Source organism: Oryx dammah, unplaced genomic scaffold (assembly GCF_014754425.2).
Source record: "Oryx dammah isolate SB20612 unplaced genomic scaffold, SCBI_Odam_1.1 HiC_scaffold_1, whole genome shotgun sequence".
Lineage (NCBI taxonomy): Eukaryota > Metazoa > Chordata > Mammalia > Artiodactyla > Bovidae > Oryx > Oryx dammah.
In genome coordinates this window covers 46,044,003-46,064,358 of record NW_024070185.1, presented here as the reverse complement: position 1 = coordinate 46,064,358, position 20,356 = coordinate 46,044,003, and the positions used below count along the sequence as shown (strand labels likewise).

General features: G+C 42.2%; 1 protein-coding gene across 6 annotated transcripts in view; it reads left to right on the top strand.

The window, feature by feature from the left end:
* Window positions 1-20,356, top strand: part of TRPM3 (transient receptor potential cation channel subfamily M member 3) — a 614,509-nt gene that overhangs the window by 536,160 nt on the left and 57,993 nt on the right. For all 6 annotated transcript variants that reach the window (XM_040251699.1, XM_040251668.1, XM_040251610.1 and 3 more), the window contains 2 exons: window positions 4,155-4,406; window positions 10,235-10,409. In XM_040251699.1, the coding sequence (XP_040107633.1) occupies window positions 4,155-4,406; window positions 10,235-10,409 (427 nt within the window). The remainder of the gene's footprint in view (window positions 1-4,154; window positions 4,407-10,234; window positions 10,410-20,356) is intronic.

Here is a 20,356-nt window from a genome sequence, read left to right as displayed (position 1 = left end):
GAGCTGGTTCCCAAGTCCACAGGGATGGCAGGCCTGTGCAATGTGATTCCTCTGCATTTCCCCCTGAAACTAGTCAGCTGGCGAGGCTTTTTCTGGAAGAATTACTCCCTGTCAAGTCCACTGCATTCTCAAGAGCTCTACCTGCTGTACTATAGTCAGTGGGAAAATATATTGGGCTCCACAGAAAAAATAATTCCTACAAACCCACAAATTCACACTTGCCTTCATTACTGCTGCTTGCTGCTAAATTGCTTCAGTTATTCCGACTCTTTGCAACCCCATGGACTGTAGCCCGCCAGGCTCCTCTGTCCAAGGGATTCTCCAGGCAAGAATATACTGGAGTGGGTTGCTATGCCTCCTTCAGGGGATCTTCCCAACCCAGGGATCGAACCCATATCTGTTATGGCTCCTGAACTGGCAGGTGGGTTCTGTACCACTAGCGCCACCTGGGAAATCCCTGCCTTCATTACTAAGTCAGGTTAAAAGGGCCTTACTATCAGGGCTAAAGTGTTCTCCTCCAAGAAAAAGTAGGATCATTTTTAAAAATATGTGTAAATGGTTAAGAGCCCTTCCCTTGGGTTTTTAAACTACGTTGGGATATTTAAATTCTAGCCATCACACCCTTATTTTGAGAGTCCCATTTTATAAGGAACAGGATTTTTATTGTTGTTAATGGATGCCTGTCTGCTCTCAGGCTTTTCCATTCATAATGCCTTCCACTTCCTGACCAGTGTTGTGTATTCCCCATTTATAAACTGAAAACAGTAATAAATTCGCTGTGGTCTTTGTGTAGCTCTCTGAGAACTGAGGCTGCTACTGCTAAGGGCTCTGTTGCTGTGAAGAGCCAGCTCGCTGGCTTTGTGATTTAAAACCTTAGATGCATATTCCTTCCCCATGATAAGCAGAAAAGGGAAAGGCTAGAGCAGGGAGACTGGAATCTCTCCAGGGACTAGACTAGAAGAAGACAGGGAGCAGTCTGTACTCCACGGACTGTTCTGGAAGAAGCTGCCAAACCGGCGGGCTGCCAGGAATCTCCAGGCTGGCTATCCATTTCTCCTGAGGCGGCATATAACAGCAGGGAGGGCAGAGCCTGGAGCCCGGGGTCAGCAGGGGGTCAACCAAGAGCCCTTGTTTCCAAGGCAGCTGTGGGACTGGAGGCACTGACCACCTAAGTATCTGACCTTTTCCTCTCCGGCCCCGTAAGGTTGCGCCTCGCCCCACATGCCTGAATCCACTAAAGAAATCCTCGGGCGCCAAGGGTCCCGCCTTGAGCCGCCTCACAGTCAGCACGCGGGCCCTGCAGACCTCAGACGCAAGAGCCTGGAAACAGGGAAAATCTGTAGGCTTCTGTGCCTCCAGGGACCTACAAGGAGGGCTTTGTGGCTGCACGTTCTGCCAACCCCTTCCCGGCAACACATTCTTCTGCACGGAGTCAGCCCAGCAAGCCGGGTGATCCCGTAACAGCACGTAACTGCTGCTCCGTGCGGGTGCTCATCCTCCCACTGGGGCCTCCTTCGGCCACTTGTAAGGTAGATGACGCGGCTGTGAGGGCGTCCCTCTCCACAGCTGTGGGAACTAAGACTTGGGGATTGAGCAAATTTTCTGCATCCCACAGCTGTAAAAGAGAGCTGGGTCTTAAACCAGACTGACCCGGCCTTAGGCCCACCCTGCCCGTGGTTACAAACTGGGACGCTCCCTGGATCCCAGGGATCCTAAGAGAGGCCTCACCTCATGCACTCTGCTTTTATCTGTTTCTATGTTGAGATTTCACAAAGATACTGTTTTTAAAAAAATATTTTGCTACAAACCTTAGGAGAGTATGGACCAACGGTTAGAGAAACTCTTAATTTAAGACATTCCCAAACCCCTTAGGACACCTACGGGAGCACACACACTGATTTTGTCTCGTTAGGATGGATGGAGGATGGGGAGCCATCAGGACAACTGCCAACAGGAATTCCTCAAGGGCAGGACAGTGACTCCAACCTGTGGTCAGCAGCATGACCTGGGAACTTTTAGAAATGTAAATCCTCAGGCATATTAAAGCAGAAACTCCAAGGGTGGGGCTTAGGCAACTGCTTTCACCAGCCCTCCAGGTGATTCCAATTCATGCTGAGGGCTAGGGGGTTAGGAATGAGGTACTAGAAGAATGAAGCTACCAGGTAGCTCCTGGTATCTTGCTCAGCCTTTCAAGCTCCAGTCTTGACTTACTAAGACCACCCTTCCTTACACTTCAGGCCAAGGCAAGCTACTAAAGTCACTGTGAAAATTCAGATCAATAGCTGCAGGTTAAACCTGTCCCATCTTTGCACTCTCTTCTTTGAGAAATCCTGAACTGGGAAAGGGGTGGGTCATGGCTTGAAGAGGTGGAAATCTCAGAGGTAAACACAAATGATTCATAAAGGTAGCCCTGCTACGTAGCTTCACGAGGTTCCTCACACCCTGTGGTACAGAATGGGTGGCAACTCCTGCTATCCAGCTGTGCATTTCATAGAGTGTGGAGCGGCAAAAAGTCCCCTCTAGATTTAAGGTAAGTCAGAATACCAGCCAGCAGTTAAGATATACAAGGGAGTGGATAGTTACCGGAGTATCTGTGCAACAATCGGTCAGGCAGTCAACAACTATTTCTTGAGTGTCTCTTATGTAGCAGGCCCTAGGGAACAAAGGGTCTGTCCTCAGAGTTTATAGTTATAGATGAGAGGAGAGATCAAAGAATATTGAGAGGAATGCATGGATAGATGATAGCTAGTTAGCTAGACCAGCATATATGTACACCCATATATAAACATGTATGAGGAAGGTTTTCAACGAGTGAAAAAAATCTTCAAAAAATAAATAGGATAATTGACTTGGGGATGTGGAGACCACTGCAAGGAGGGTGGTCAAGCAAGTTCTTCTAGGAAGGAGAAATATGAGTGGAGACCTTGAGTATAAGCAGTCACCACACATGTAAAAATCAGGGAGAAGAAAATGCCCAACAGAAGGAATAAGTACAAATGTCCTGAATATAGAATGGATTTGTTATCTTAAGACAGAACAGGGAGAATATGGTGGGATGTTAAATGAGGCCACCATAAGGAATTTGGATCTTTCTGTATTTGTAATGGAAACCGTCAAAAGGCTTAAGTATTCAGTTATCACAATTTGCTCTAGTTTTCGGAGAAGGCAATGGCAACCCACTCCAGTACTCTTGCCTGGAAAATCCCATGGATGGAAGAGCCTGGTAGGCTGCAGTCCATGGGGTCACTAAGAGTCAGGCACGACTGAGCGACTTCACCTTCACTTTCCACTTTCCACTTTCATGCATTGGAGAAGGAAATGGCAACCCACTCCAGTATTCTTGCCTGGAGAATCCCAGGGACAGAGGAGCCTAGTGGGCTGCCATCTATGGGGTCGAACAGAGTCAGACGCGACTGAAGCGACTTAGCAGCAGCAGCTCTAGCTTTGCTGTTATTCATCCATCTCTCATGTCTCTCTTTTTCTTCTAAACTGAGGCTTAATTCACCTGTAAGAAAATGAACACCTCATAAGGGTACAGCTTGATGCATTTTTTACCTACCTATACAAGTGTGTAATCACCACCCAGATCGTGCCTTAGGCTTTTAAAGGTCTTTCTGGGTGCTGCTCAGAGGCTGGCTAGGCAACAGTGATGGCCAGGATACCAGTTAGAAGGCTATTGCAGTCGTCTGGGCAATGGGATGGGGCTTCGGAGAGGGGGACAGCAGTGGAGGTAGTGAGAAGAGGTCCCACTAGGTTGTATTTGGAAATAGAGCTGATATGTTGATGCAGAGGACATGGGTGTGAAAGAGGGTAATGAAGGAATCCTCCTAAGTTAGTGGCCTGAGTAACTCAACATGGTGATACTGTTTACTGAGATGGAGGAGGATTTTGGAGATTTGCAGGGTATTAAGAATCAATAATTTTATACCAAAACTCTAATGTGTGTCTTAGGATTGTAAGGCATTCTAAAGGATCAAATTTACTCCTTAATATACAACTGAGCTAAGCTTAGGTCATCCAGAGCCTCTTGAATAGATACAGGTAGACAAAAAAAAAAAGCTACTAATGTCAGCTCACAGACAAAGCACTTTCCAACTGGGCTGAAAATATAGACAGAAATCAAGCCTAACCTCACTCTCTTTCCTGACTTTTAGATTTTGATGTCAGAGCCAGGAAAGTTGCTACAAAAAGTGAAGGTGTGGTTGCAAGAGTACTGGAATGTCACAGACCTCATTGCCATCCTTCTGTTCTCTGTCGGAATGATTCTTCGTCTCCAAGACCAACCCTTCAGGAGTGATGGGAGGGTCATCTATTGTGTGAACATCATTTATTGGTACATTCGTCTATTAGACATCTTCGGCGTGAACAAGTATTTGGGCCCATATGTGATGATGATTGGAAAAATGGTAAGCAAGGTCCTCTGATTCCATGTTATAAGTTCTCAGAGGAGGAGTGCTTATCATAGGAAGAGGGAAATCATTCATTTGGGCCTGCCATCACTGTCTGAGATGGCCCTGGAGGTGTTTTATTTTTTAATTCCTTTCACATGTTCAGAACTTTGACTTCATCTATATACATAACTGTAGAATTCACTATCACTCACTCAACTTACTGACAAATAAACATCATCTATTTTGTGCCGGGCACCTGAGTGGGAATTAAGTATATAAAGATCCTCATTCAGTGAGATAAATGATGAAAGTGAGTGGTGACTACCATATGGTGTGAGAATGCTATAACAGAGATGTGTATAAAATGCCGCAGGGACATAAAAGGTTGATCAGAGAAGGCTTCATGTGGAGGTTACATTTTAGCTGGATATTGGAGAAGATATGGATATCCACTCTCAATGTTTAACAGATTTCTTTTTTTCTTAATGAAGTTCTAGAAAAAATGTCTTCTCTGTACACAGATGGAAGAAAAGCCAGTTTATTTAAGATGAGATGAATTATTTGCATTTGAGTTGAACATTAAGTTCTGTCAATATATCATGTGTTTTGTTACGTTACTGGAAAATGATGTGTTAAAAACTAGGTTCCAGAATGATATTCCTACTTATTCTTTAAAAACAAACAAAGAATCCCAAGTGCCAAGCTAATATGCTTCCCTACATATGGCTTTGGACTTGTTCCAGTATCCCTGGACCATACACGAATTTCTAGACTTTCTCCATAAAGGCTGAGCACTCACAGGACAGCATCGGTGTGAATCTGAAACTGCACCAGTAAATCAGCTCCCTCTCCAAACTCAGAAAAGGAGGAACCGGAACCTAATGCTCAGAAACTAGGTGCTTTTATCAGTTAAACCATACACCTCATACAAAGAGACGGAGAATTTGAATCTAAAAGGAAAGGGTGATGAGACCTTGAGCAATTTATTTAACAACTCTTTGAGATGCAGTTTACTCATTTCCAAGTAGCAATAATAAATGCAAATCTCATAAGGTTGCAGTGATAATTAGAAATAACACATGTTAAGTGGCCAACTGTGTCTGATTCACAGTAGGAAGTTGATAAACTGTATCTTTTATCATTGTTAAAGTACAATGGAAAAAACTGAGAATACTTATTTGCTCCATTCCTAATCCTTTTGAACAAAAGCTTGGTGTTTTTAATACCAGCATTGTTTAGAGAGAACATCACAAAGCCCATTCTATAGTGGAAAAACTTGAATTCAGTAGTGAAAGCAAAAGTCATTCAGTCACTCAGTCCGACTGTTTGCAACTGCATTGACTATGCAGTCCAAGGAATTCTCCAGGCAAGGATACTGGAATGGGTAACCTTTCCCTTCTCCAGGGTATCTTCCCAACCCAGGGATGGAACCCAGGTCTGCAACATTGCAGGCAGATTCTTTACCAGCTGAGCCACAAGGGAAGGCCAAGAATACTGAAGTGGGCAGCTTATTTATTGTTTAATTGGAGGATCATTAATGAATTCAGTAAGATTGAGTTAATTAACCTCCAATTAAAAAAAAAAAAAAAAAAAGCTTGAGTTACTTACCCAAAACTGAATCCCAGTTCCTTTGAGAGATTTTTGATTAGAAAACAAATCTGTATCTTATTATATAACATTACCTCTTATATCATTGTACTTTAGTATTGAATTTGAGATGGTGGTGAAAATTTCCACATCTAAAAGCAGAATCTCCACCTAGTCTATAGGAGAGAGTTAGGAGACAGGATCTGTTAGTTCTTCACACAATTTATATATAACAATGTATAGATGTATGAATTTTCTGGACAGAGGGGAAAAGGTTCTATGAGACTGTCAAGTATATTTTCAAATGTACCCAATGAAAGTGAAGAACAGCTGCAAAATTAAGCCAAGTTTTCTCGACCTTGACACTATTGCTACTTAGGACTAGATAATTCTTTGTTGGGCGTGGGGTGGGGTGGGCTGTCTTGTACATCATAGGGTGTTTAGCAGCAACCTTGGCCTCTACCCACTGGGTGTCAGTGATATGTGTGTGCATACACACACACACATAACAACAACAACATTTCCAGATATTGCTATATGTTCCCTGCAGAGCAAGTTGCCTTCTGTTGAGAACCACTGTGTTATGCAAATACATTATCTGATGGGTTGTCTTTCCTAATTGATCATTACCTTATTTCAGTAAATAAAGTTAGGAAGGACTCAAACCAGGCGTATTACTTTTAAGGGGTTGGGTCACATTTAAATAATTGAAATAAGTGAAGTCAACTCTAATGCCCAATGTCTATTTTAAAATTCATCTCTGTCTTTTTAATAATGACATAATTATTTCCCCAGTTTTGATAAGAATGAAACCTTACCGTGGAGTGAGCAAGAGAGATATACTGCATTTTTCTACATTCTAACTTATTCTTAACTAGTGGTATCATTCATAAGTAGAAAATGAGTATATTTAGGGACTTTGTTGTCTTTCTATGGCTTTTAAGATAATTAGTTCAGTAACTGAGCCATTGATCCAGAAGATAGGTAAGCTATGCCTATAGAATTATGTGAGCCGAGTGGACTGCCAGAGTGGAAGCTTAACAAAATATGCCTAGATGTGATTATTCCAAAAGCCCCTATTTAATATTAAACAATGAAGTAACTTACCTGGTCCAGGCACAACTGAAGGCAGCTAAGGTACTTAGACTCAATACTGGTTAAGTATGTTTCCAACTGATCTTCAGCTCTAGAATCACTTAATAGAATTCTAACCTCTTTTCCTTCATATTCCATTTCTCAGTGGTTCTCTAAGCCTAGTACTAAGTTATCCCACTTATGTAATGTGGATAAAAACAATGTAAATAGGTATCATTTACTATGCACCAAATACCATGTCAGACATGTCAATCATCATTCCAACCCCATGAAATAGGCTTTAGTTTATTCATCTCACATTCGAACAGACTAAACCTGAGCAAGAAACAAAGGCTTCAGACTCCTCTCTCACTCCACAGTGCGACCTTTTTTCAATTCTAATAATAATAATACATTAACTTTTACCAAGAACTACTCACATTGTTTCACACCTTATATCATTTAACCCTTAGAAAAATAATATGCGCCATTACTGTTATGATTATTATCCCTACTTTACAAATTAAAAGAAAAAAACTAAGACCAAGCAACATGCCCAAGATCATCTAGTTGTTTTTGCTAGCAGAGCCAAGGCGAGAACTCAGGTATTCTGACACCTGAGGACACATGCTTAACCACTGCAGTATATGCTCTCCTCTAGAAACTCCAGTACTTTGGCCACCTCATGCGAAGAGTTAACTCACTGGAAAAGACTCTGATGCTGGGAGGGATTGGGGGCAGGAGGAGAAGGGGACGACAGAGGATGAGATGGCTGGATGGCAGCACGGACTCTATGGACGTGAGTCTGAGTGAACTCCGGGAGATGGTGATGGACAGGGAGGCCTGGCGTGCTGCGATTCATGGGGTCGCAAAGAGTCGACACGACTGAGCGACCGAACTGAACTGAACTGATACAACCCAACTGAAGGATGTTTAAAAGAATGAGAGACAATCAGCACTCTTCATATTGAACCAATTGGACAATTTTTGTTTAAAAACAGAAGCCAGACTCAGTTCTGACAATGTCTTGTTTCTGCAGTTCAGCAGATACCAGTATTTATACGAAGTTATGATGCCTTTGAAATATGTGAAGTTGAGTGTTTGGGAACAGTGTTTGTTTGATTGTTTTGACCCTTTGAATAGGTATTACGATCAAGCTGAATGGAAACAGTCCTGAGAAATTAGATTAGAACAGTTGCTGTATTTACTGGCTGAATTTTCTTGGATCAAACTAGGTCCTAAATCTCATAAGTAAACACCTTCCTTTCCCCACCCACCTTTTAATCAGTCTAAATAAACATAACAGAAAGGACCCCTTTGTGCTTTTTCATTAATAGAACTTTTTGTAAATAAATGATGAAAGAATTTTGCAAGATAAGAGAGAGAGGGGATGAGAAACGGACCCACGTTTCCTATAAAACTGCTGACTCTCTCATTTTAAGAGAGTTCTGAGGCTACTAAGTTGTGAAAAGAATAGCATATATTTTTAAGGACAGTGAACAGATATGAATGAACATCAAATTTTGATATATTTAATTTCAAAGTCAGACAGTACTTGAAAGATCTTGAAGTTGCCTTGCAAGTTGATTAATTAACCTAAAATGTATCGAGCCCCTAGTGTCCTGAGGCCTATAGGAAGGCTGTAATGTTTTAATTCCAGTAACTGGCACCATGGAATGTATCCTTGCAAAATGAAATTTAAAACTAATTTAAAGCCTTCATTGCCACTGATAACATTATCATCGGTCTTTCTTTGTGGATGGGCAGTCCTTCAGGAAATTTGATATCCAAGAGAAGACAGTCTTTTGTATTAGGTGGTTTTATGCAAGGGATAGAAACCAATCTCCTGCTAACTTATACCCAGGAGGGATGACTTGATTTACAGCAGGGCATGATGGAAGCTACTGCACCCAGGCCCCCAGCCACCATCACAACCCAGTCTCCGTCCCTGGAATACCTGCTTTATTCACTCTGACCTGTTTCCCTAGTGGAAAACAGCCTTAGTCACTCTGCATTCACTTTATTACAGAGAGAGCAGGGGAGCTTCTCTCCCCACTTCAGTTAAAAAAAATCCAAAGAAAGATTCTGGTTGGCCTGTCTCGTGTCACATCTCTACTTCCTGTCACTGTTGTCAGACAGCAACTTACCATGATTAACCCAGCCTGGAAAAGACCCCTACCTTTACGGCCAAAATGCGTGGGAAAAACAAAAAAACTGTTTCTGAAAGAAGGAGGCAATGGATTCTGGCCAGGCAAAATAATAGTTATTGCATCCTCATCTATTTTCGGTGATAAAAGGAAAGTAATTTGGCATATGAGAAACAGATCCCAGATAACATGTATCATGAAAACAAGCAAAAAAGAAAGAAAGAAAGAGGAACAAGAGATAGCATTGTACTTGAATGGAGTCAAGTACAAGTCAAGAATTTTATGAACCTGTCAAGATGAAAATCCAGCATTGCAACAGCAAGCACAGAAATAAGCCATTAGGCTACCTGATTCTAATTCCTACCAAAAAAAAAAAAAAAAAAAACAGCCTCCGTAACTGTGATAGCATACAATGCAGAAGAAAAAGCAGAAAGAGTGGTTCTCTGAGAGACTGGTTTGTGGTAGAAAACTGTGCAATGAGGTGGGGCCACAAGAGTAAGCAGTTTAAGATGGATATTTGGGTTGTCTGAGTCTTGTTTATAAATAATTATTCTCTTGGGCTTTTCAGCTCTTGATAAGCCTTTCAGAATTTGGAGAATTTACAGCATGGCAATAGTTGTCAAAATAGTTCAACTATCCCAGTTCCAACTTTGCTAAGAAGAAAGAGACCCAGCAAGGACATCTGTCTTTCCCAGGAGCAGAAAAAATGTTAGTACTACATTCGTAGGCTCAAGCTTCCGTGTCGTATGACTCTCATGCCTAGTCACGACTAGGTCCCACAGAAGACAGTGGAAGATGAAGGGGTCCTATTGTACCTGTGCTTTTTCTTTTTAAATGATTTTCTTAATAACTGTTAAGAGTTGTTGGACATTGGTTTCAGTAGACCAAGTGGTCACCTGATCACAGCTCCCTGTCTCAACGTCCCTTATCAGCATCTCAAAAGTGAACCAAGTTTTCCAGCAGTGTCAGCATCACAGGAATACTCAATCATTCTGGTTTTCATTTGTTTCTCCCTCTGCTTCCCCCTGCTTCCAGATGATAGACATGATGTACTTTGTCATCATTATGCTGGTGGTGCTCATGAGTTTTGGGGTCGCCAGGCAAGCCATTCTCTTTCCCAATGAGGAGCCATCATGGAAACTGGCCAAGAACATCTTCTACATGCCCTATTGGATGATTTATGGGGAAGTGTTTGCGGACCAGATAGACCGTAAGCAAGTTTATGATTCTCATACACCAAAGTCAGGTATTTAACTTTAATTGGGTCATATCTTTTCCAAGTTCATTTGTTTGTTCTCAATAAATGGCTCAAGATAGAGGACTGATTCCTAGCTTGCTATCTTGGAGGAAAAAAAACAATTATAGAAGGTGAATATACAATTTTAGCAAAGTAGTCCTCGGGTGTTTTTTCAGGTATGTCCTTCCTGTGACATCTGGTGTGCCAAATTTGACCAAGAATGGACCATTTTAAAAGATCTAAATTCCGTGGGGATTCAAAATCCTGGGGCCATGTGTTGAATATTTCAATATTAAAAGTACATTATATCATTACTCCCCATCCCTATCCTAGCCTTTAAAAAATAAATTCCTTGGGTTTGACTTCAGGACAAATAAACAATTCTCAATTTCGCCATCAGAATTCAAGAGTGAGGGCAAACAGCTGCGTGGTGTTTTCCTTGCACTGGAAACTATTCTCCAGTTCCTTTTCCCACTGTCTTAAATTATGTGCTATTGAGACTCAAAAGAAGCTAGTATTCATTGCCTGGAAGTATGGAAAATGCCTTAGGTTATAAACTGAGTTGCTTGCTTATAAATGCCAGAAAAAAAAAATAGTATCTATATCATGCAGTGACTCATTGTAGGGAGTGAGTGCCAGCAGGCCCCTGATGCTTCATGCCCTAATAGATGCTGATTCTCTGTAATAAACACCCTTCTTGTACAGAGTTTGAAGATAGTTGTATCCTAGGAGTCTGTTCCAGCATTTTATTTGGACCAAATGTCAGGGTACACCAAGCATTGGGAAATTATTTGGGAAGAAAGCTTCAGAAAAGAAATATCTTTCATTGTGGAGGAGCTGAATCCCAGGAGCAACCATTTCTCATTTTCCCTGAGGAGTTTAGCTCTAGAAATAACATCCTTCCACCATTGTTGAATTAACATTTTTCTAACATTTTTCGCTGACAGGCCAGCCATCTGAGCTCCGGACTGTGGACACGGATTAGAGTTATATATCTAGACAGTATAGCGTATTAAGAACAGGAACAAAAACTAGTCGGCATCCCCCAACACCCACCGCTGCCAGTTTTAGGTAGGACTAAGACTAGGGCAATAAGGACAAATGACTGCAGAGTGTGAGTCCTACAGGCCTGTGGAGAGTATGTGTGCAACAGCTACAGAGCACACTAGGCTGTCATTTTCCCCTCCGTGATGAGTTTTGAACAGATACTCTTTTCTTCTCAAAATGAGTTATCTGAGGCAAGAAGGTTTTTTTGGAACACCTAATTGGAACAAATACCCATTTCATGAGACTTAGCCAACTCACTGAGCAAAAATTCTAACTCCATCTCCCAGTTGGAATATCTTTGACAATGTGCAGCCTTCACCAAGACAGCTTTCCAGGGACGGGGGAAAACGCTTTTGAATTCATTCTTTCAAATGGTCCCTGAAGGCAACATAACACTCGAAAACCCACCTGTGATCATTCTTCTCAGCAATTAACTGTACTATTTTTCCCCAACAATTTGCTTTTCCACTTACATTATTTTGCTTTTCCTATCTCTCCTTTCTTCCCCTATGAGATTAAGCCCCCATAGGTCTGTTAACAATGTGACATTTTGGGGTGGGAGAAAGAGGGAGGTGTAGGTGTGCTTTATGAGTGGGATTCTGTCCGTCCGTCTACAAGTGGCCATTTATTGATGTTGTACTATGAACGCAGCCTAGTGCAACAAACACCACCATTTGGCTGAATCAGAGGATCTATAATTGTTATTTTAAAGAAGGGCTGATTGTAGTTTAGAACTTGCAAAAACCCTGGAGATGGAAGTGTGGTGTTTTGTGTGAGTGAAGTATGAAAATAGATGTGCCACATTGTTGAGTAGACCTGTGATGCCCTATGTGTGTGAGAATAAATTTCTACCTCATATCCTACATACCCCAGTATGTAGCCAACCCAGCCTTGGATGGATGCAACCTTCACGACTCCCTTCCCCCAACCACTTACCTTCCGTTTTGATGTTCTGAAATTGGCTGCAGTAGTAGCCACTGTTCTAAGCTAAATCAGCCAGTTTATTGTCTAGAGTGCTAAAGAGTATTTGTCCTTTCTCAAATGGGTATAGAAGGCTGCCCCCAAATCTGTCATTAAATTTGGCCTGTGTCATTGAATAGCCCTGTCTTTGATTTCCATGTTGTGGCACTGAGTGGGCCCAAGGGAGATTGGGTGACAGCCCTGCCCTGTCATTCAGAACTGCCCAGGAGACTCAGTATCAAGCTGTTTGAGAAAGGTACAAATGGTTTATGCTGCCCTGCAGTGTCTTGCCTCTTCTCTGTGCCGTGTCCAGGTTGGTTTGTGAAGCATGTGTTCAGGCTAATTGGATCTCATATCCACCTAGACTGCCAGGGTCCACCAGCCCCATCCTGTGGACGTGCCCTGTGGAGGCCTCTCCAAGCACTGCTCATTCTTGCACACCTTCTCAGAGGGACTCATTTGTAACATAGTGCACGCGCTCCATAGCTAACTCTTTTTGTTTTTAGCTGCAAAAGTGCTGAAGCCATTTCATACTGCAGAAATAATCTTTCTTAATTGGAATGAATATATTATATGTGGTTGTATAATGGGGGCCGCGGGGTGGTGGGGAGGTTCTTAACGTCTGTCCCATACCTCAGAAGGGAGGACAACTTTAAATGCCCTCACTTCTGGGAAGCAGTGTTACCCAACTATAGATTTTTAAAATACATTTCATTTTTTTCTTGTAGTTTGTCCTAAACCCAGAGAATATCAATAAGGCCAAAAAAAGCTAGAATGAAACTTCTAAGGTTACTTTCCAAATGTGCTCAAAGACTAAAAGGAAAAAGAGGAAAACAAAAAAACAAAAAAAGAGTGTAAATTCCCAAAATGACTTTTCACCTCTGAGCCAGGTTGGATGAACACAAATGATAGTCCAGCCTTAATCTCAATTTATCTTTAGTTTAGCAGCTGAAACATTTGCTTTGGTGTTGAGAGCGGAAGTGAGTGTTAAAACATGATTGGAAATAGCAGATAATAAAACTCAGGAAAGGAGAGTGACAATCTGCTCTGTCTAGACAGCTTTGCCAAACACCCTGATTAACTGATGGGGGTTGAACTTGCCGTCATTGTCTGATTGGTTGGTTCCTGGTTGTTTTTTTTGAATAGCCCCAAAGCATCTCAGGTGTCTAAGTTATATATACTAGCTCTCTAAGACCCAATCTATGGGCTACCATGAGGGAATTTGGTTGCTAAAAGTGTTGCTACTGAATGATGGCATCCTTCTGGGCCTCTCATCAAATGAACCCTGTTGCATGGCTTCTGAGAGCTGGTCAGGATCCCACTGGAGCCTGAGGGGAAAAAAGCCACTTAAGAGGAGGTACAGAATAAATTTTCAGCACATTCATTCCAAGGCTGGGGCAAAGCTAAAATTAGACAGATTCTAGCCATCTGAGAAATCTAGTTCTACGTTTTGGTGTGTGAGGTGCTTGGAAATACACCTTTATTGGCAGAGAAAATGGGGTGTCTCTGGCTTCCTCAAGTCTCTGAATAAATGAGACTTCCCTTTATTTACAGGGCATCCTTGTGTTGCCTGCTGTACACTCAGATTCTCCAGGCTATACCAGGGCAGGAGGAAAATGAATCATGCTCTTGAATGCATTAAATCAGCATCTAAATTTAGTCCTTCTTTCTGTCTCTCTGAGTATTTTCACAAGTTTGGTTAGTAATGTGAAAGCAGAATGTCCAAAACTTACTTTCTACCATGACAACTTATTATTTGGTCGTTTCTAGTCACCAGGGACGGGGGAGCCTAGTGGGCTGCCATCTATGGGGTCACACAGAGTCGGACACGACTGAAGTGACTTAGCAGCAGCAGTCACCCTAAATTAACTATCCAACCTACTTAGTGCATAGATCACATTTTTTTTTCTTTTATTGCCTAAGGCCTTTCCATCTGAAATTGATAGCTTATCTGGAGTAAGAGGGATTTTTGCGCTGTCGTTTTGATTTGGTTTTGCTCATTTATTTATTTACTATTAAAAAACAAACAAACCTCTGTAGGCTTGTGGTCTGTGTGATGTTGACTGGACTTAAAGTGTTTCTTTTGTCATGAAACAAGGAACGTGTATGTATATGCATGTACAGTTCAAACATTCTCCTGTATTACTTTTCTGTCTCAAATTATTTGTTGCTCATTTCAGGTGTAGAAATTAGGATAGCACAAGGCCAGTCTCTAAAATATGCCTGCTATGGTGAAGCTTAGAACAGCAAGAACAGAGAGGGTGGCTGTTGTTAAAAGTTTCACTCCAGTTCTGGAAACTCGGGGCTATGCATCTGTTTGGTATTCGGGACTGACCTTCACTAATGAATTCAGAGCACACTAATGCCTGACAGCTATAGCATGGGGAGTGTTGCCTGACCAAAGAAATATTTCGGAAAAGACAAACTTGAGCCAAAGCCAACTTTTGGGAAAGGGGGCAATTGTTTTGCTGGGTTTTGTTTTTGCAGATTGCTAAGGAAGTAAGCCAATATGAGGCACCACCCCCATTTTCTGTCCCTGAGAGTCATCTTATACTCCAGAGACTCCCCACCCAACGTGTTTACTAATACAAACTGAGGCTTAGCAGCCTTACAAACAGCAGAACTATCTGCAGATAGGCCATTGTGATGAAATTCAGTTCACATTATGACCAGCATTTGTTCCACTGTCATCAGACTGATTTTAGCCTTTGCTCACAGCTCAGGCTCCATTTTTAATTTGTTCATTCTTCATTCAGTGGAATCCATTGAATCCATTCAGTGGATATTTATTTTATTCCTACTGTGAACTGAACATCTAGGTACAGTGATGCATGTGACAGAGACATTGTCCTCAAGGAGTTTGCAGTCCAGGAGAGGCAGACTGACATGGTCAATATACATGCGGATGGAGCCCCAGACAGCAAGTAGCCAGTTCTTCCTGAGGGGAAAGGAGGGGCACAATAGAGGAACCCTTGCAGAGTGGGAAGGTTGAACTGAGCCCTGAAATATTGCTATTCGCTAGGCAGATGGGAGCAGGGGGGTGTGAAGGAGAAGAATGACATTCCAAACTGAGACTTAGCATGGAAAGTTCCAGGCTCAGCAGGTAGTTTAATATGGCCGACTGCAGGGTGAGAGGCAGGAGGCAGGAAACAGGACAGATGGATCTGAAAAGAGACAGGAGCGTAGATTTTAGAGGAGTTGTACTTCATGCTCAGGGTAGTACCATGCTCTGATACAAGTTTTAGTTGAAGCTATCAAGCAAAAAAGGGTCCATAAAAGGGATGGAGATGGGACCTGGGAGGACCTTAGGTAATATAGTAGCAGCTGGGGTGGAGAAGATAGGCAGCAGGAAACTTCAGGAAGGTAAATTCAGAAGCACCAGGACAGAGTCAGATGGTGCAGAAGGTGGTTGTGCAGGAAGTGGATGAGAATTTAAGATGGAGGAGTTGAAGTTCACTCCAAGCTTTCCAGCTTCGTCTAACCAGTGCTGTCACATACTGAGATAGAGGACGCAGGAGGAAGACCTCTGGGGGGAAAGGGATCTGTTTACTTGGGGTTAGATGGAGCTTGAAGTTTCCATGGCAATGTGAGGAAAATCATGAAGAAGACGCTTTTGTATGTAGAACTCTGGAGCTAAGTAGGAAGAGCTGGATTGGAGATACAGATTTGGGGATCAAGAATATAATGACCTGTCAAAGCCATGGAAGCGAGTAAACTTTCCAAGCAGCACAAGTAGAGAAGGCCAGAGCAGAACGCTGAGAATGGGGGAGGCAGTGCAAGAGAAGAGTACAGTTAAGTGGGTGTTTAAAAATCCATTCAATTAGACATTTAGGAAATCACTGGTGACTTTGGCTAGAGAATTTTCATTTCAATGGGGAGTGCAAAAATCAATTAAAGTGATTTAAGAGTAAATGAGTAGCAAGGCAAAGCATTTACCAGGGAAAGGGAGGAAGAGAAGTGTTTTATATATATGGGGGGAGTGGTATCAATGAAGTGAGGCTTGGCAAAGAAAAAGTATTGTTTTGTAATCACCCCTTGGGAAAGTCACTGACTCAGTACCTGTCAAAGAATCGCTTAGGGCCACCTCTTTGCATAGTTCAGTTGTCTGTTTTCTCAGTCAAAACTTGGCAGCCCAGATCAGGAAAAACAAATAGCTGGATTAAGTCAAAATTGAAGTTTTGTTGTGCCAATATAGCAAAAATAAAGGGGCGTAGGGATTTTGAAAAACTTGCAAGGGTTCTTAAAGTTATGTATTATGAACTCTAAGATGGAGGGTGAAGAAAATAAAGGTACAATGTAGGTAAGTATTTTCGAATTAAAAAGAGTAATCGAAGGACTAGACTTCTAGCCTGAATACCAAGTATTCTGAGAACTAAGGTTCCTCAGAGTAGTGACAATAAGATGCTATGGTCAGAGAATGGTAAACTGGTACTAAGGTGGGACATTTAGGATAACGATAAAGTCCAAGAGTGGCTATAAGAATGGGTTCCAGGATACACTGGAATTGAGGTCCTGCACAGTGAAGCTAGCTTCTTCCGTGTTTGTCACTACAGGTATTGAAGTGGCCATACTAATGCCACACGATGGAGTAGACTGGAAGATTTTGAGCAGGATAACCTGAAACTCAAGAAAGAAAGGGCTTTTTGCCCAAGAATGAAAAACAGTGGTTTAGAAGAGGCAAAGTATCAGTGAGAATGCAGACAAGACTTACAGGAACCTTACTGGCAGATGAGCAGAAATGTGTGATTTCCATTTGAGAAGGTTGCAGGAAGGTGGCGTCTTCCTGCAAAAGAATTTTAGCTAAGGCAAGAAAATATGGTATAAGAAAGCATAGGAGTCTGTGTTCAGTGGTAAGGGTTTTCCAGAAAGCTCTGGGAAAAGGGAGAAATAGGAAAATTCAGTGGGCAGAAAGCCCAACATCGTATGAGACAATAGCATAAGGCAGGATAGTTAAGCGGAAGAGTTTGCATTACAAAAAATAAAGATCGTGGGTAAGAACTGGTTATGAGAATAATTTTTTCAGATCGAGGCAGCTGGAGACTGGAGCCTGGTAGCATAAGAGGCAGATGAGGATGATGAGATCTAGTCTCAAGAATGACCATTGCTCAGGTTTCCAAGATTGTGTTGGAGACAAATTATTCTGGTGCCCAAGGAGTGGGTATGGCTCCTAGGCCACAGATGCAGAAGCTGCTAGAAAATTCAACTATATTTTTATTATAATTCTGCTTATTTCTATTTTACATACCTACCTTCTTACACTAGGGGGAAATTATGACCTCAGGGTCATCCCTCTTTACTTTCCCTGAGGTAGATTAACGTTGGGGTGGGTCAGGTTGTAGTTCTGAGTCACCGTCTACACATGTCCACACAGTTTGCTGCTAAAATATCCGTTATACTCATCACTATGCAAACCTAGTTGACTTTTGAGGTCTTCCCACAGTCTCAAATCCTAGACACTTTCTCCCCCGGGACTCTGCTACCACAACTGAGCTGCCAGGAAGACCATGCAGCCTGAACCTACAAAGCACTTGCAAACTGGCATCTACTCTGAAACAGCCTCACATGTGTGCATAGACACACATTTCTCTCCTTCCCCCTCTGGTCTTGCTCCTGCCAGAACACTTTCACCTGTTCCCTAGATTCTCCTTTCTGTTGCCCATTCTGTTATATACATATACATTACATATACGTATTGTAAAAGGGCAAGGCAACCTACTCCAGTATTCTTGCCTAGAGAATTCGATGGACAGAGTATCCTGACAGGCTACCATCCATAGGGTTGCAAAGAGTCAGACATGACTGAAGCAACTCAGCATGCATACATATACATGTACATATACATATAATACAAATGCTTTAAAGCGCAGAGAGCTTATACATCTGAACCACAAAAGCAGCCAGAGGCTTGAAGGCTGTCTCTGGGTTGTGCCTTGCAACCGCTTCTTCCCTGATTCAGAGCCAATACCTGCTTGCAAGACAAGCAGGAAAAATGACTGAGTATTACGGAATGCTATCCCCCACATTGATTTAACCATCTTGTAAGGAAAAACAGGATGTCCCAAAGAAAAATAAACTTGTTCGCGCCAGGCATGCTAGCTGTAATCTCTGTGTTTCAAAGGGAGGATTGTGTGTGAAGGGATCATGATAATCATAATAATTTATACATCATAATAAATCATCTCACAATATTGCTGTGGGATTTCCCAAGCTCTCAGCATGGTAGTAGGTCTTACAAGTTCTTCTAGACTAGCCCTGTCCTAGAATCTTCTGTGATAGTGGAGCTGATAGAGACCTGCACTTTTCATCACATGTGGCTAGTGGGCCCTTGAAATGTGACCAGTGTGAAGGAAGTTTTAGTTTAAAGGGCTGTGTGTTGCTAATTGCTACCCTACTGGACAGCACAGTTCTAGTATATAAAAGTCCTTTGGAACACCAGCTCGTGAGAGCCAGGAATACATCTGCCTTCTTTCCTGCTGTAGCGTCAGCATCTCAAACTGTGTCTGGAACCAAAAAAAAGCTCAGAAAATGGTTGATGCATGAAATAAACCCCTTAATGGAAGAACTAGAAAAAGAGTAAGGTTGTTCTCTGCTTTACACAGTTTTTAAAAGAAGATTTCAATGATACATAATGGAATTTGAAATTTTTTCAATTGAGAGAATGAAAAAGAGTTACATTTATTAAAGAATGTAAAATTTGGGTGAATTAAATGTAGTGATCATGGATTCATATTTCAAACACACACACACACAGAAAGTGAACTCAGCTGGGATCCTAGAGTTGATAACTTCCTGCAATATAGCTGAATTTGTATTCAAGAAGAGAATTACAGCCACATTTAAGAAATATTTATTGAACAAGTCATCATTCTAGATTCTGTGCAGAGATAGAATGTTGGATAGAAGAGGGGACGGAGGGAGCAAGACCAGAAGAAAGGGAGGAAGGGCAGGAGGGTGGTCAGGCCGTTTGTTGCTGAGAGCCCCTGAGGAAGGAAGACAGAGCTGGGTGAGCCTGGTGGTGGGGCTGGATGAGACCGGAGCAGAAACCCCTGCCAGCTCTGCACCGTGCCACACTGCGGGTGGTTGCCATGCATCCCGCAACAACGGCCCTTTCCACAGGCGCAGTGTTCTGACCAAACACACCGAGGCAGATGGCTGATTTCTACTCAAAGCAGAGCAAAGCACATCCCGTCTGATAACGTGGCAAGATTTTAACTGATGTTTATTAACAACAACTGAAAAACAGACTGACCTCCACACAGGTTAGCTATTAGCAGACAGTCCCAGCAAGATTCACATGTTAATTGTTTTTTCTCAAATGTGACAAGATAAACCTGCAGCCTCAGTAAGGGAGGGGGGAGAGGGGAGGAAAGGTGCTCAGATCTTTTACAAGATACTGTCCAGCGGAGCGTTTAGCTTCCTGCCGTTAGATTTCAGACTCTGCCTGGCAAGTGACGTTTGACTGAATTGCTTGGCATTCAGCTAGACATTTGGTATCTAGAATATCAGCCCTGAAGTTAAGATGAGGACATGCTTTGCAGAAGACCCCAGTATCTTAAGGTCGGATGCAGAATTTTGAGTCTTTGCCATGATGACACACTCAGTTCAAGTAGATAACGTCCACTGATAAGTTAAAGCTAGAGGGGGCTGTTTCTTAATCTGGGTCATCATTATGTGATAGCAGCATGTCATCGTCACAGTGTAATATAAAAAGGAATAAAGTAGACATCCTGCTATCACATTTTCCAGATTCTAGTTAGAATAGGTTCATTCATTCAGTGACATTTACTGAGCGACTCTGTGTGCCAGACACTGTGCTAGGAACTGGGGATTAAAAAGAGACATACATTATTGCCCTGGCTTTGAAAAATGTCTGATGGGGATGACTGACAAGTAAACAAATCAATGCATATTTC